The 16,595-nt window shown below is 36.9% G+C and overlaps 1 protein-coding gene across 9 annotated transcripts in view; it reads right to left on the bottom strand.

The window, feature by feature from the left end:
• SLIT2 (slit guidance ligand 2) overlaps nucleotides 1-16,595 on the bottom strand; it is a 260,613-nt gene that overhangs the window by 99,153 nt on the left and 144,865 nt on the right. For all 9 annotated transcript variants that reach the window (XM_089524744.1, XM_089524738.1, XM_089524741.1 and 6 more), the window contains exons 5-6: nucleotides 11,621-11,692; nucleotides 2,271-2,342 (exon numbers count right to left, since the gene is read on the bottom strand). In XM_089524744.1, coding sequence (XP_089380870.1) covers nucleotides 2,271-2,342; nucleotides 11,621-11,692 — 144 coding nt within the window. The remainder of the gene's footprint in view (nucleotides 1-2,270; nucleotides 2,343-11,620; nucleotides 11,693-16,595) is intronic.

Below are 16,595 nucleotides of genomic sequence, written 5' to 3' on the forward strand. Positions count from 1 at the left end.
AAAACATGGAGTTTTTGTTATTTGCAGATTTTCCATATTCACGGGGGTCTTGTGCCCCTAACCCCAGCAAATATGGAGGGACAAGTGAAATTATCTTTTATTGTTAATGTTTTATCTCCCTGTCCCCTTGCCAATCCCCCCCACAGTACCAACAGGAGAAATTAAAACGGGAAGGCATGGTTTCAAAGCCACAATACCACATGCAACTATACACTTAAAAATTATGAATAAAGTTTAGACACTTTCAGAATATACACAAGCCTAATACAGATATATACATTTGCACATATATAAAATACAGCTATTCCATCTACATTATGGAGTAATGCTATAATCATTCCAAGAATAAAATTAGTCAGATATAAAGCCAGCCAAGAATTATAACTTCATTTGTGACAGTGGTTACACTCAAACAGTTAGCAGACTTGGAAAGTTGGTCTTTTGTTTGTTTTTATATTTTTTTCAGAGCAACATATATAACTATAAAATATGTTTCCTGAAAAAAAAAGCCTCAGTTGTTCTTCACATTGTATATAACAATGTTCATCTACCAGCCACATCTAACTGCTCCTGTGATGATGTGAATACTTCAGTTCATTTTCTCTTTCTGTAGTTCCATATGGTTGTACAAAGAATTGGTCCAACAACTGGGAGTTTTACAGCGTTGTGTACATTTACAGTGCTATAAAAATAAACTATAATAATAATAGTAATAGTAATAATAATAATAATAATAATAATAATAATAATAATATTAATAATACCACAATTGGTCATTGTGTAAGATTTTAAATGGGACAATTCTGACTGACTGTTTTTAGAAAGTTTTATATAAACAAGAAAGAGGATAATAATTTGATTAATCTAGTTTTGTAAATTGTAATTACAGATTTTTAAAAAATGAAATGCTGGTACAGTGATGTAGAATGCACATTAACAGAAAATGATATAGTTAATAGTTCAAAATGTAAAAATTGCTTTTTACTTCAAAGCATTATTCTGTACCCATTGATATGTGTTACTTAATTAAAAGCCAATATGCAGTTATTGTATAACACAAAATAGCCTGAACTGTAATTTCATATTCCACTTCAACACATATTAGATCTTAAATATATATCCTCATTAGCTCTCCCCATCTGAGCTTTTGGATTCCTTTTATTTTATTGATTTTCATTCTTGTTCTGTAAACATATATTAATATAAAAACTTCTATCTCCTCAAACTAATTTAGTACAGTATCTCCTAATTATTTTGAAGGAGTAAATTAAAATCATAATTAGAGCTTTACTTTAATGCAGAATATTAGGTACCAAGAGAAGACACAGAAAGCATATATGTAAAAACATATACATATTTACTCACAAGTAAGTTCCAGTGAGTTCAACAGGATTTCCTATCAAATAAGTGTGTACTGGACTGCAGTATAATTAATTCAACTTAAGACTCACCGAACTGTGTTTGACTCTCAAATTCTCATGGAATGGGAGTTGGGCAGGGGAATTTGTGGATATTTTATTCACTGTATTTACTATTTTATTTCAGATGCAATGAGATATAATTTCAGAGGCAATGAGATATCCTTAAGGTCATGTTTTGAACCGTTATAAATTCCATAAAAAGGAAAGTTGTCAAGATATTAGCCTGTTTACACCTTCAATTCAGTGATGGATGAAGGATAATAGACAGTACCATGCTGCCAAAAGGCATTAAAAGTCCTAAGATGCCTACCTGCTATTTGCAGAACAGTCCAATTTCTGTAAAGCTGTTCTACAGTGAACAGCTGGCAAACAGCAGCTCCAGAACAAAAAACAACTGTAAAAACCTGAATATGGAAAGCCACATTTCCTGAAAACATCACATGTTTTCTCTCCGAAAATTTGCTTTGTGATATCTGCTAAAGTTTATTCCAGGCTTTCTCTTTCATTAATATGAAAATGTTGTGCTTGAAAGGAGGGGCAGAATTGTATGGACTCTGAACAATGCAAAACTGGTTTACTAGAATGAGCTGAATAATAAAACCTTAACATTTTAAAAAAGGGATTACTTTGCCATGTTTGTTATATCTGGTAAATATTAAATAATGAGAACTATTTCCAGACTTCACATGCTTTTAAAATCTTATGAAGTAATATTACTTGAATCAAAGTGGGTTTATTCAAATACAGCATTTAATTCAAGCTTTTTGACATTAGAGCTGCAGCTGCCAGATAAGCTTCTGCATATGGACTTTCCTATTTAAAAAGTAAGAAAGACAAGCAGTTACTTACAGCACTTCCAGATCACGGAGAGCCCTAAATGCCCCATCTTCAATACAGCTGATCTGGTTGTAATCCAGTTGCCTGTTAAATAGATTAGGAGGCGATATGTGAAAGACATGAAGGCTGGCAGCATTACGGATAAGAAACCTTTCTTAAGAGACGAGGTTGAAAGGTAGGCCACGAGTAACTGAAATGTACTCCCCACATGCACTCATCTGCTTAAGAATGTCACACGCCATTCTGATCTTGATGCCACCACAGAAATCTCTTTTTGTTTCGAACTGTGCCTGCAAAAACACGACAGCCCTGGGAAAGCTCCAGTAAATAATAACTGCACCTTATATTAAATGCCAAAGGAATGCAATTTCATTACATCAAGAAAAGCTATCCATTAAAAGCTCTCAGCGTCATCTCGCTGAAACAATTTCATTAAGGTAAAGGGCTGTAAATCACTTAATGTCACATGCATCCCCTCAGTGACCTAACAGAATCCATTTATCAGAGAAGCCCAGCTGCATGTTAATTTCTCTATCCTTGGCAAGAAAGCACAGGAGAGACCACCCTTAGATTTGCAAAGGCAGCTTCCTTCCAGATTTCCACATTCTTAGGCATTTATATGGTGTTTATAACATATCCCAAATCCCTGCTGAATAAAGCTGAAGCATATTCTCATTCAGGAAAACAAACCTCAGCATATGATCTCTGTGAGGTTTGTTTTCTTCATGATCTTGTGTAGATGCAATAAAGAAACACTGGATTCTAGACATTAAAAAAATCAGCTGTGCTGCCTATGTGTTATTAATCTTTAAATATTAAGTATGAAACATTTACACTCAGTTTCCTGAAGATTATTGCTTTCTCCCTCAAAATCACCACTACAGAGTTTACTGCCTCATGCAGAAGATGGAGAAGGATAGCACTTTCATACACTTTTACATGAAGAAGACACTCAGCTGCTCTGTTCACAACTGTTCAGTTCTGGTTTAATTTTCTGAATACTAATACTATCAATCTAAACAAGCATTAAATACAGTATGGGAAACTGAACAAATTCATCCTTAAGTATACTTATATTGTTCTACATAACATAGTTCGAGAGAAATTTGTACAGAATTGAGGTGGTAAGATTAAAAGTTGTTTCTAAAATTACTGCTCTTAAAAATTGTATTTTCTTTCCTTTTAATAAAGATTTATTAAAAACATATATTTGCACTCATGCACATGTGCACACGCACGCGTAGACACACACACACATTGTCTGTCTGTCTGTCTATCTATTTCTGGCTCTTCCAAGTCAGTAAAGCAGATTGTCTGAAATAGATCCAGGTGACTATGTAAAATCAAATCCTGAACATGTCTACAAGTATGCTGTAAGCATATTTCTACTATAAATGAATGGTTGATGCTAGGCATCAGTCCATGGGACATGGTCTGAATAAGGGTGGGGAACTGATCCCACCACTTTTTCAGATGTCCCTCTTTTGGCTCCAGTGCTCAGTGCTAAGTGACAGCAAATACGAATAGTCTTACTGCCTACAGAAACTGCAGGTTTATTGAGCAGTTCCAGTCTGCAAAATCACTATGCTCAACGGCTTTGATCTAAAGTAAACTGAAGTTTAATCCTAAACATCCTCACTACAAAATAATTTTCAATAAAAGCCACAGGATGTACTAACAAGCAAACGTCTTTTGAAATGAGATTTAGATTCTGCTCACTTCTCCTGGCTTGGGGTCTTTGCTGACAAATATACTTGTTATGTCGAAGTAGCAGTGTTGCAATATTCAGGAAGCATCAGAGATTAGAGCATTAGTTACTACAACTTCTTTTCCTCCTTCTTGTCCTCATCCTCTATGCCATCTTTTCCCCAGGTTGGAACTCTAAGTGGATTATTTTGACAACCATGGCAGGGTCCTAGGACCTTATCACAAGAGGACTTACCACTGCCAAAATGTTCCCCAAAAATTGCAGAAGCACCAGAGGTGGGATCATCCGTCGCGCTTCTCTAGCATAATTGAAGCTTGCTTGTGAGTACATCCTGTGGCTTTTCCTTCTGTCATGGAAGCGTTCATGGAGAAGCCTGCAGAAGCCGTTTTTTTCAATGACAGAAGATCCCGTTATTCAAAAATGGCTTCTCTGAGGCTTCCCCATGAACACTTCTGTGACAAAAAGAAAGTGGGAAACCTCAATTATGTTTTAGAAGCGCGATGGATGATCCCACCTCCAGCACTTCTGCAACATTTGGGGAACATTTTGGCAGTGGTAAGTGCCTCATGTGACAAGGTCCCTAGTCCAGCAGCCAAAGCACTACAGCGTGCTGACTTTCGTACATTGGGACTCAAAGTGACATACAACAATTTTTTAAAAAAGTATTAAATATTTACATGTTACAGAAGTGAAAAATGAGATTAAATAATCAAAACAATTAAAATCATTTTAAAACATACTTCATTAAAATATGTGTACCTGTGAGTGCACACCCACCCATCAACCAATTATTTGTTGTTTAGGTGAGACTGGACCTATAACGTCACTCATGAAATGGCTGTTGAAACAGAGAAGTCTTAACTTATCTGTGAAAAGGATGTAGCAAGGGTGGCAGTCTGGTATTACTGGGAAAGGAGTTCTAGAGCCTGGGAGCTAAGAAGGTACTTGCATGTGTTCTCATTAGACATAACTGTTAGTGTGGTGGAACAGAGTGAAGGGCCTCCCCAGAAGATCTAAAAGCACAAGCTGGTTTGTAAGGGAAAATATGTTCCTTCAAATAGCCTGAGCCATATAGGGCTTTAGAGGTCAAAACAAGCACTGTGAATTGTGTCAGGAAATCGACCAGCAGCCGGTGGAGTTGTTGCAACAAGAAAGTTTTGTGTTCCCTAGTTATCAATCTTTAGTTTTCCAAATGTTTGAGGCTTTGACTCCCAGAATTTCTAAGCCGAGTCTTTTGGTAGTTGATGGTGCAAACATTTGAGGAACAAAGTTTGTGAACCACTGATTTCGGGCACGACCTAATAAAGAGGTACCAAATACACTAGGACTCATTTGATGACGCATGTCATTTTAGAAATGTCAAGTCCAAGTATCCCAGAGTGACTGAACATGATGTTTAAATCTGACCAAACAATACTGTGTCCCTTGCAATGACCTTCATTCCTTCATCTCTACCACCCTCAGTTTTGTGAAGCTACATTCTGTTACATTTATTCTTCCATCTGTCCCTTCCTCCTATGCCCAGAACGTTAATCCTAAATGCCTCTTTCCTTCCATTCAAATAATTCTCCAAACCCCACCTCTTCCATGCAGCCTCTGGCTTAGTACTTTATTCCCTATTCGTCTTGAAACTAAGTCAAGTAGGTAGACCTCAACTTAATGTAAGTCTTCCATAGTTATTGATGACTTCATCTTGTTTCCATTCCTGTATTGCTTCTCTCCACTGAATGTTAAATAGTTACTTCCTAGGGGCAGGAACCTGTTTTCTTATTTGCAGAGTGATAGCGCTATATTAATAATGAAGAATGGAGAAAGAAAAAGATAAGTAACTGTTAAACTGAATGTAATATGTCTTCTTTCTATCACCAGATAGCAATAATAATTTATTTTTAATATGAAACTTCTGGATAAACATTCCATGCTTCCATGCTAGTGACCTTCTGTGAAAGTCATAATTTTCAGATTGTTGCATCCTGGTGTCTTCCCTGTTGCTCTTCTGACTTTTCTAAGTATAAGTCTTAAATATATTTTGAACTGTAATACATCTTTTTATGAGCCTCTCATTTGTAAAACTGGCAGATGAGTGCCCTGTGAGTCATCTGATAACATGGCTGATGAAGCCTTGACTTTCTACTTTGCTTGCCTGGATTTCCTGGTGACAATACCACCATTACCTGCCTGCAACTATGGAGATACTAACATTGTGATGATCAGTTCCGATGATCAGTTCCATAGTTATTAACATTGTGATGATCAGTTGCCATAAAAGAATGCTAAAATCTCAGTTCAGTTCACTTCCTTTCCTTCCAACCATCACTGGGGTTTATTAGGAGTTGCTGCTTGCACCTCCACCATTACACTGTGCATCTTGCTCCCTGTTTCCATTATTGTTGTTGTTGTTAACAGTGGTGGTGGTTTACAAAGCTTTAAAATTTATAGCAAATGGAAATTTAAAATTTATTTAAACCGGGGTCACACTTGGAATTCCTGACTACTTGAGAAACTAATGTGGGAAGAAAAAAGGCATGCCAAAATTTGGCACAAACTGTGGGAGCTTTTTTCCTTCTTTCTTATATAATAATAATAATAATAATAATAATAATAATAATAATAAATATTTATATCCCACCTCTTCAGATTTCTTTGTGCTCCCAGCACAATATAAACTGCGCACTTTTTTAGAACTGTGCAATTTTGCAGGAAAAACCCATGATCAGTCTTTCCACTATGCACAGAAATGTGTGAAGCCTCCTGAAAAAATAAACCCCACATAAAACAACAATGATGTACAACTAAACACAAGCCCACTTTTATGCAAGATTGCTGGATTTTGTCCAATTTTTTTTTTGAGCAAACTTTTTCTTATACAACGATGCTGTTCTATGTAAAAAACAAAACAAAAAACAAAACAGCAATCTTACACAAAACACACACATGGCTGTCTGGAAACAGTCTTTTGCACAGACCCCCAAAACTGAATATTGTGCAATTTCCTTTCCATGCCAAAAGGCATGGTTTTTGAGTGAAGTTTCTGCAGGTCTCAGGAGAAGCTGTGATGTTTCTGGAAAACTAGACAGTTTTCTGGACAAACTGTACAGCTTTTATAGAAAAGTTGCACAGTATCTGGTCAATGTGTGTGTGTGTGGGGGGGGGGGATTCCCAAGCTACAGGATGGAAAGCTATTTCACTATTCCCGGCATCCACTGGAACTTGGAAAAATTGAGATTAAACATCCCTGACTTAAACTAACATTAGAACTAAATGCATTTAAAAGCATCACCATAAAAACATCCTAAATAAACAGTACAGTGCACCCGCATGATACGCAGGCATATTATACGCTGCTTTCAGCATATGCTGAAAACAGTGTTGATTTTTCCGGCGGCATGTGCCGTAAGAAACAATGGTGCACTCGCTGGAGCCACACACTACCACGAGCACGAGCCCCATTACTTGCAATGTGGCTCAAGCATATGTGTTTTTTGTTTTATGCAGGGGCGGGGGTCCGGAACGGAAACCCCGTGTTCAACAAGGGCGCACTGTACATCTCATTCTGAAAAGCCCTCTTCCCTCTGAGCCATCAAAGGCCTTCTGAAACAAATTGCCAATATTTGCCTTTTTCTACCGTTTATTTTTTTAAAAGTTTGCTTTTTTAAAAACACACACACAAACTATTCATGTTTTTTTATTGTGTTTGCCATCTCTGGTACAGATTAATATAGACTGGAATGAGGAAAACTGGAATGTGGAATACTGTGCTGCATCACAGGAGAGTATCATGTGGAATCAGGCACAGCATGAACCAGCACTCAACTGTGTGATATTCCTTCTTTACTTTCTGTGAGGACATTAACTATACAAGTAACTAAAATGTTACAGTGAGATAATGTATTAAAGTTACCATCATAATGGAATGTTGTTACCATTATGAAAAATAATTAATTATAATCAATTAGTGATTTGGCACCATTGCTCCAGGAATCTTACTCCTTAACCTGCTTCCATTGGATTGCTGAAGAGTAATTTCTCAGCAGTGTTAAAGAGCCATAAGTAACATCAAAATGATAATTGAATCCAGGATCATCCCTACATGGCAAAATAGTACTATGATCCTGAAAGGCCATGTTGCACTATCAAATACCACATGAACTCATAAATATATCCACTATGGTACAATCCAGCAGGAAACTGTTTTGTGCAAATCCCACTGAAATTAGTTGGACCTACACAAGGGCACACTAGGGCTCTTACACAGCCTCCATTTGGTTTCCAGAAGAGAACCTTATATTGGATTATGTCCTATTCCCTCCCTTCTTCCAACAGTCTTCTTCTCTGCAACATTTTACTTGTCTACTCAAAACAATCATTTTCTAGACACTGCAGTTAATCATTTTGGTGCAGTGTTTTTGTTGCAGAGCATTAAAAAAAAACATTCTCATGCACTTTCCATTTTAACTAATTAAGGACATTTAACAATTAAGTTAATAGGCTTTTTATTTTAAAGGGCCAAAATAATATCTCCAGCACAGTTCTCTAACCTCTGGAGCAATTTATCAAAGCCATTTAAATTAGTACAATGGCATGAAATGTTATCCCCTGACACAACACAAAAGAGAAATTGTTTTGAGACAAATTGGTAAAATCTTTTAATGCCATCAAATTTGCCTAATGCAGTCTGCAGGTTAATCTGTAAAAGGGTGAGCAGTATGTTGGCCCATATCTTATTATCTTTAGCTGTCCATGTATAAATCAGGTCTGACACAGCTCCTCCTAAATCACCCATATTATACACAAAGAGAAAGATTTAAAGGCACAGAAAGCACTCCAGCAAATCTTGTCCTACAAGGACTGAAAGGCGGATTCCCCCCCCCCCCCTTAAATTGGCAGGAGTTCAGGTGCATTTGAAAAACAACAACAATACAACAACTCCGGATTCTTTCTTTTAATGATGTACTCCAAACACTGTTGTGGTTAAAGTAACAGTTTTCAAACTTGCTGCTTTCCCACATAGTTATTTTTTTCTGTTCACCCTGAGATAAAAGTTGGCACAAAGCATTTTCTTGGCAACAAGACTGCTGATTAAAATGTAGACTTTCCTATTTGTTTCCTATTCTTTGAAGTAATACTGAACAGCAACAACAGATTCTAACAAGGTTACTAAAAATAATCTACTGAGAAAGAAAATTATTGCTAGAAACCATTTTAATCTGAGGTGTTGTTATTAACTATAACAAGATACCTTATTCTATCAGTCACAAAACACACAAAACAAAACAAAACCACAAACCATTATTTGGTTACCAACAAATGCAAATACTACCTGCAAATTAGGCAAAATACTGATCAATTGAATCAGCAGAGAAACAACTAAAACTGGATGAATAAAACTTATTTATTTATTTACTTTTAGTTACCCTGGAACCCCTACTGAAATGTTCTGCCTTATTTTTCTTTCTTTCTGCCTTATTTTTCCTGTCAATAAAATCATGTTTATTTGATCAAAACACACAAATACTATGAGATTACCTAAAAAGATGTTTGTACTGAATTTAAACAAAACAAGTTCTCAGCCTTTTGAAGTCTATAGAATAAGAGGAGGGGTAATAGAAAAAGTTGTCAACTCAGCCCCCAGGCAGGCATGATGCTACGTGCTGCACCACACGGCGGGCATTGCCACAGTGCTCCTCTGGCGCTGAATTTGCATGATGCAGTGCCAAAACAGTGCCGAAAAGCCATGGTACCGGTGGCTATGGCACTCTTTTTGCGGCACAGAAAAGAGCCACTTTTGCAGTTCCTTTTTGTGCCATGGAAAGGCAAGATTGGGGCCATGGCTTGCGGTTGCCACAGCCCCAATCTGGCTCTAAAAGGGGCGGCCTGCACAGACCCAAAGTTAGCTTTCCATAGGAAAAGATTATCCAGCCTCAGAAAGAAAATAACAACTTGTATTATGATAAATAGACACAGATGAAGAGAACAGAATTCCAAGACAAAAAGCAGTTTGGTGATGGACCAGGAAGCTTTATCCAAGAAATGTGAAGGGTTACCACCCACTGTTTCTGTAGTATGGATACCAGAACACATCTACTGATATAGCAGCTGTACTTCATAAAGTTTTCCTTCTATTTGTGTGCTTGAGGAAATCCCACTCAGACTGAAATAAATTGTATATTTGCATATTTGCTAAAGAAATGTTAACTGCCAAGGAAAACAGTCCAGAATACAAGGAGTGTATCAATACATTACAACCCAATTTTACTTTATGTGTAGTTTTGATTGCCTTGTCAGGTAAAAAACATGGGAGGTCATGATGTTCCATCCTCACAACTACTGAGTAAGAGAGATTGCTGAATTTTAATTATACTTGAAATTATGCCTTGAATCTTTTAATCTATGAACTATATTGCAACAGCTACAATTTTATGTTTCAAATCATTTAAAGCTTTTAATCATGATCACTGGGGTGAGAGGAGACTGGCATTGGGCCTTGAAAAGTGGCATTTAAAATACCCAAACAAAGAGATTTGACTAGTGATTTTCATGAGACCACCCATTCTAGGTTATGGCTAAGCTATGATCTGAACCCAAAACTCCATGGTCCAAGTCCAATATTTATCTCTATGAAATATTCACAACTATGGACTTACTGTATATATTCAACTATAAGTCAACCTGATGAATAAAGTCAAGGGCAGGCTTGAGGGCAAAATTATGGATTTTGATAAGACCCATGGATAAGTCAAGGGTAAAACCTAGGGGCATGTAACAAAGGATGTAAAAGATGAAGCACAGAAAATGATGCTCAAGAACTTCATTCCTGTAGGCATAACTTTTTGTGCTCATCCTAAAGGCTGGATGGACGAGGAGCAAACTACAGTAAATTGTTTGAATATATTCAAAAATATATAAATTCCAAAAGTAAACCTTATTTTTGTTACAGTATATAAGGGATACCATTTCATTATGTTGTTGTAATTAATGAGACTTTGTTGATCCATGGATGTTGTTATCCACAGAGGGTCCTGGAACAAAACCCCAGTGGATACCAAGGGCTACTGTACTTTCAATAACTTTCCTCAAGGACTGTGCAATTGAAAATAATGTATATATTCTTGTGTAAGTCTAAAAATTTTAGTTAAAAAAAATTGACCCAAAAAACCTGGGTCATCATATCTATGAGTCAATGCAAATACAGCACTTTAACTTTTTAATTCTTATTTTAAAAAAAGGAATTATCTCCTTTTCTGAGTAGAGTGCCAAAAGCTTAGTCCATTCCAGGGGTACTGACCCTCTGTACTTTTTCTGTTGTGGTTCCACTTTCACCTTTCTGAGCACCTAGGCAGGAAAATAGTGGTGGTAGAAGCTCTTTGGCACTACACCTCAAAGGATCACCAAGAGGAACTGGGCTTTGAAGGATCTGAATAAGACATTTGTGTATGTTTGCCAGCTTTTCTGGATTAAAATCAGGCAAAATTATCACACCTGGGTTTGTAAAATCCTGACTCATTCTAAATTTTGTGACCACTGTTTGTTGTTTTGCACATTATGGATAAATGAAAACAATGCAGGACACCACATATGCATACATGTACAGCTTACAAAACAATGATACACGAAGATACCCTAAAGATATAATAAAATCATTTTAAATACTCACAAGTTTTTAATGTCCACTGCTCCACGGAAAGCCTTCCTTGGAATGGCATGAATCTGGTTTTCACTGAGATCCCTAAGCAAAAACAGAAAAGATAAGAAATCCTTAGTATAGCATATAGAGAACCACCTTCTAAGAGTATGTTTAAGAGTCTTTCAGTTTAATCCAAACCACTATCAGCAATGTAAATCACACACATTTCTTTCAAATAAGTGACTTTCTATCAACTACAAATGGGCAATCAATTTAAAACTTATGTTTTCTTTTTTACTCTTCTTTTTCTTTTTGGAATGTATATTACTTTGATTGTAAATTAGATTGCTCATGTTAAAATTAGTAAAAAATAATAATATGGGAGCCAGCATTGTGTAGTGGTTTGAGTGTTGGACTATGACTCTGGAGACCTGGGTTTGATTCCTCGCTTGGCCATGGAAACTCACTGTGAAATTAGGTGAGTCACATGCTTTCAGCCACACAAAAACCCATGATAGGTTTGCTTTAGGTTGCCATAAGTCAAAAATGACTTGAAAGCACACTGAATAACTGGGTGTGTATGTATGTGTATGTTTGTGTATGTCTCGTGTAGCTTAAGCAATGTAGTAAAGAAGCAACATTCCCCACCCCACTAAATCATTATCCAGACTGATATTTGAAAGGAATGACCATTGTTAAAGCTCCTCTAAAGCTGGTATTCAAAGATTTATTCATACTTCATAACATCTGTATTCTACAGACAAGAGAGAGAAAAGAAAGGAAAGAAGTTTCAAAGCACACTGAAAATAAATTATGTTGGCAAGCAGTCAGTGGACATTGTACATACTGATAAATGTTTTGAATTATAGAACACTCATATTCAATTAATAAACATTTTGGTTTACCATGTTGTGTTAAGGCTTTCCATATTCACTCAAACTCCAAAATGCCAAGCAACTATAGCAGTGAAGGTCCCTTACCCTAGTTGATAAGTCACTTTGGCAACATGGGTATGGCACAGTGGAGGAACAAAAACCTAGACGTGTTTGCTTACTGAAATAGACACACAGCATATAAGCAACTGAAGCTATACACTGCATACCATACCTGCACCAACTGTAGCAAAGAAAACCATGTGCTGTCCATGATTTTTCCTCCCTAGTCCAGGCAACAAAATATAGGACAAACCCTAACTGCAGTGGTTTACATATCTTACATATATTATTTCAGTTCCATGACTTGAAAGTAAACATCAATTTAAAAAATCTAGAAAGTAATAAATACCATAAACTGGACACGTGAAAAGTACCCCAAATTGATTCTTGATTATTACAGCCTTGCTTTTCAGAAGACATTTAGATTTGAATTTTAATAGAGCTCTAGAAATTAGTGCTTAATGGCAGCTGCTTCCCAAATTCTAAAGAATTCCCTTTTACAACACTTCATCCTTCGTCCCTGATTTAGTAATGGACCAATCAAGAGGCTATACTTGGTGGCCTTTGTAGGTCCTAACTAACTAAAGAAGAAGAGATGATCTTCAAAAATGGCATGCAGTCGGGGGAAATGATTAAATTGTATGTTGTACCCTGCAGGAATAAATAATTAAAGAAATGCATCCCTACGAAAAGTCATGCATGAGAGCAAGAGTGTGTTAAAGTATATCAATCCTGCTGGATCAATCAGAAGAACCATTTCATCCATTATCTATTTTCCAAGAGTGCCCAGAAATGCTTCAGAAAAGCACACAGGCAATTCATGAAGATCAGAACTTGGAAAAGTTACTTTTTATACTTCAAGTTTCAGAATCTCCTAGCAAGCATAGGCAATGGTCATATTGACTGTGGGATTCTGGGAGCTGTAGTACAGAAAAGTTATGTTTGGCCTCATTCCCACTTACAAATAAATCACTTCGCGATCCAAATCGATGGATCGGTGCGGCAGTGGAGCGTGGTTCACACTACATTTGCCCCGATTGCATTTTCTTGCTGTAAAACAAAACAAAATAACCCACTTGTGGTTCACATTGATGAATGAATCAATTCAATTTAAACCATTTCTTGTGAGAGTCTGTCAAAACACCCCACTTGTAGTTCACATTGGCAAATGAATCGGTTCAATTTGGAGCGTTTTCGGAGGGATTTCTTTTCTCTGTCCATCAATGCAATGGCATTTACATACTTCCGTATGAGGATCAAAGGGTGGGTGAACACAAGGTGTTAATTTCCGCTTCCCCACTCGGTGACCCCTTATCACGCCATAGTAAATCGATTCCGATCCACATCTCGCTCACACTGACACTGAATCAATTTATTAAATCGATTTATCCAAAAAGACGTGAAAAAATCAGCATCAAAAAGACACAGGTTAAATAGTGCATGCCCCCCCTCTCCAAATTGCTTCAGTGATTCATTTCAAGTGCGAACCAGGGTCATATAAACCGCTTCCAACCAATTTGCAAACTGGTTTAAAACGTAGTGGGAATGAGGCCGTTCTAAGTCCTGATAACAAAAGTATCTATCTCCCATTTTCTGCCTATGCTTATGTTTTATAGTACCTCTGATGGAGGATTTATAGAGCCTAAATTAGCTTACTTGCTGTTCACCGCTATGATCTTTGGAATAGCGGTATATAAATAAAACAAATTATTAATTATTATTATTAAATAGAGGTTTCCTCCTAACTTTTCAAATGTCTCTTTTTAAAGCCATCTAACATAAGTGGCAAGCAGCACATTCTGCAGCAGGGAATTATCTATATTAATATTTAATTTCCATTAATCTATTTTCAAGTCCCCATATTTCCACGTTCCCATATTACTGTAAGGTAATAAATGTATTTCCACTTTTCATACATAGCTCAATTTTTGTAAAACCCTTATGCTCTTGTCATTCTTCAGTTAACACCACTTTCCAACCCTCAGCAGCCCTTAAATTTTAGTTTTTCCTGATAAGGAAGGAGCACTTTGATCATTTTAGGGCTCTTCCAGATCTTCCAGTAAATATCAAAGTATTCTATTCCTCCTGGGTTGCATGCCTCATTGAAGCTGTTCCTGCCCCTGCATCCAGTCATGCCATAAATATACCAGGGCTTTGTAGTGTGGGTGGAGTTTCCTTCCCTCCTGTCCTCCCCTATGGAACCCATCATCAGAGTGACACATAGGGGTACAGGAGCAAGGGACATGGGAAGTTACCTTTCCTTGTTTTGGGATCTTCTAAGATTAAAAAAACCTCACTTTCTGCCTTATCTTTCAAAAGCCCAGCTGGTCCCAAAAATTAATAAGAAATAAATAGGGAATAAACTGGGACAAGAGGTATGTCATTTGAATTAAAAATACAACTTTGACCTGTACAGACACACCTCCTATGGCTTTTTGCCAGTCTGGACAAGTCTTTAATTGTTCTTTATTGTACTGTGTTTCAGTGTGACACTGTCCTGTTTCAAACCAAACAATCTGAAATTTATATAGTATTCCCAGTATGCACATTCACATGAAAGATTTCAAAACAAGTTTATTGATACCATAAGTTTCATATTTAATCCTTTCCCCATCAACAACAATGGGAACCCAGCTCCATGTGGGCTGATAACCCCAAGGGGAAGCCACTATTCATCTCTGCACCCACTTTCATATAAAATGGAACAACTCTGACACAGATAGGAGCAATAATGTAGTCTGGGCATTCTTGACCTGGGGCCTCCCAAGACACACAGGCCAGAATACTCTGGGAGCAGCCCAAAGTATTCCAGCCCTGGAGCTGCTCCAATGTCCCATCATTACCAGGGGCCTTCCATTGTAACCTCAGGTGGCCATTCACATGGGAGCCCAGTGTGCTGCCTGGTGCAGCTTCTGTGGAGGCAAAACACTTGCTCTGTGGTCAGAAAGAGGCACCCAGTTTCATCTGGACTATTTGCACCAGAACCGGGGGTTTAGCCATGTGTTGTCCAGATTCCCCATGAGAGGAGAATAACATTTTATATGACCAATGTAGACAAGTCTGTAGACTTCAGAAACAACATGGTAGGACTTAAGTGCTGACAGGACAAGCTGGAAAGGGCTGCCAAAAATGAGTATAAAGAACTGGATAGGGAATGAGCTGAATATTTGTGGGCTTTATGAATACAAGCCTCTCCTAGGGAAAAAAAATCAGCTTCCAAGTTTGCTCCACAAGAATGGCAAGACTAAGAATGATATACCCAAATCTCACTCGAAGTATACAGTATACTGCTGGTTACAGACCAAAATAAAGATTTGATTTACTAATCACTGGAAGTACCATGTTACTTTTTTGTCTTATAGTGAAATATTTCCTTTTTAAAGAAATCTCATTTTTAAGTAAATACCACCTCTTTTGCATGACCGAAGAAACCTTTTCATGAAGAAAAAACAATAATGAAAAAGTATAGATACAATAAAGGCAAACAATTTTTCTTCAAAAGCTACTTTGTGTTTGTATTAATGATAAAGTTGTTCTGAGTTTACACTACTGCTACTGCCCTGGTTAATGGAGAACATAGTATACATTGCTTTGTAGCAGAACTGAGAGCTTACAAACAAGCCTCATTACGGGAACATATGGGAAGAATAACATTGGAAAGAAAATGTGAAGACAAAAGAAGAACTCACATATTTGGGTTATTCCACTGTGAAATTAATAGTTTTATTTTAATTCAAGAAGTTATATTCTGCATTCATACAAAAAATCTAAATAAATGTGCAGTGCACATTTCTGTATGTATTTTTTCATTATTAAAACTTATGTGGAGCATCATAGTGAATTACACATAATGCACCAGTTCTTTGTAAGTGAAGTCAGTTCTGCATTGCGGCTATTTTATTACTCACTACCAAAGACTTCCAGTTGAATATGCCATTTACTTCCCCAAGCACGGAGAGCTATTATTTTAATTGTATAAATGGAAATTGCTATGTGCAATAACTATATCAGGCACTTCTAAAGTTGGAATAGAGGTCTTTTTTCCCTGAATAGCTAAACCATCATTTACT

This window comes from Sceloporus occidentalis, unplaced genomic scaffold, assembly GCF_023333645.1.
Source record: "Sceloporus occidentalis isolate IW3139 unplaced genomic scaffold, rSceOcc1.0.p SCAF_5, whole genome shotgun sequence".
Classification (NCBI taxonomy): domain Eukaryota; kingdom Metazoa; phylum Chordata; class Lepidosauria; order Squamata; family Phrynosomatidae; genus Sceloporus; species Sceloporus occidentalis.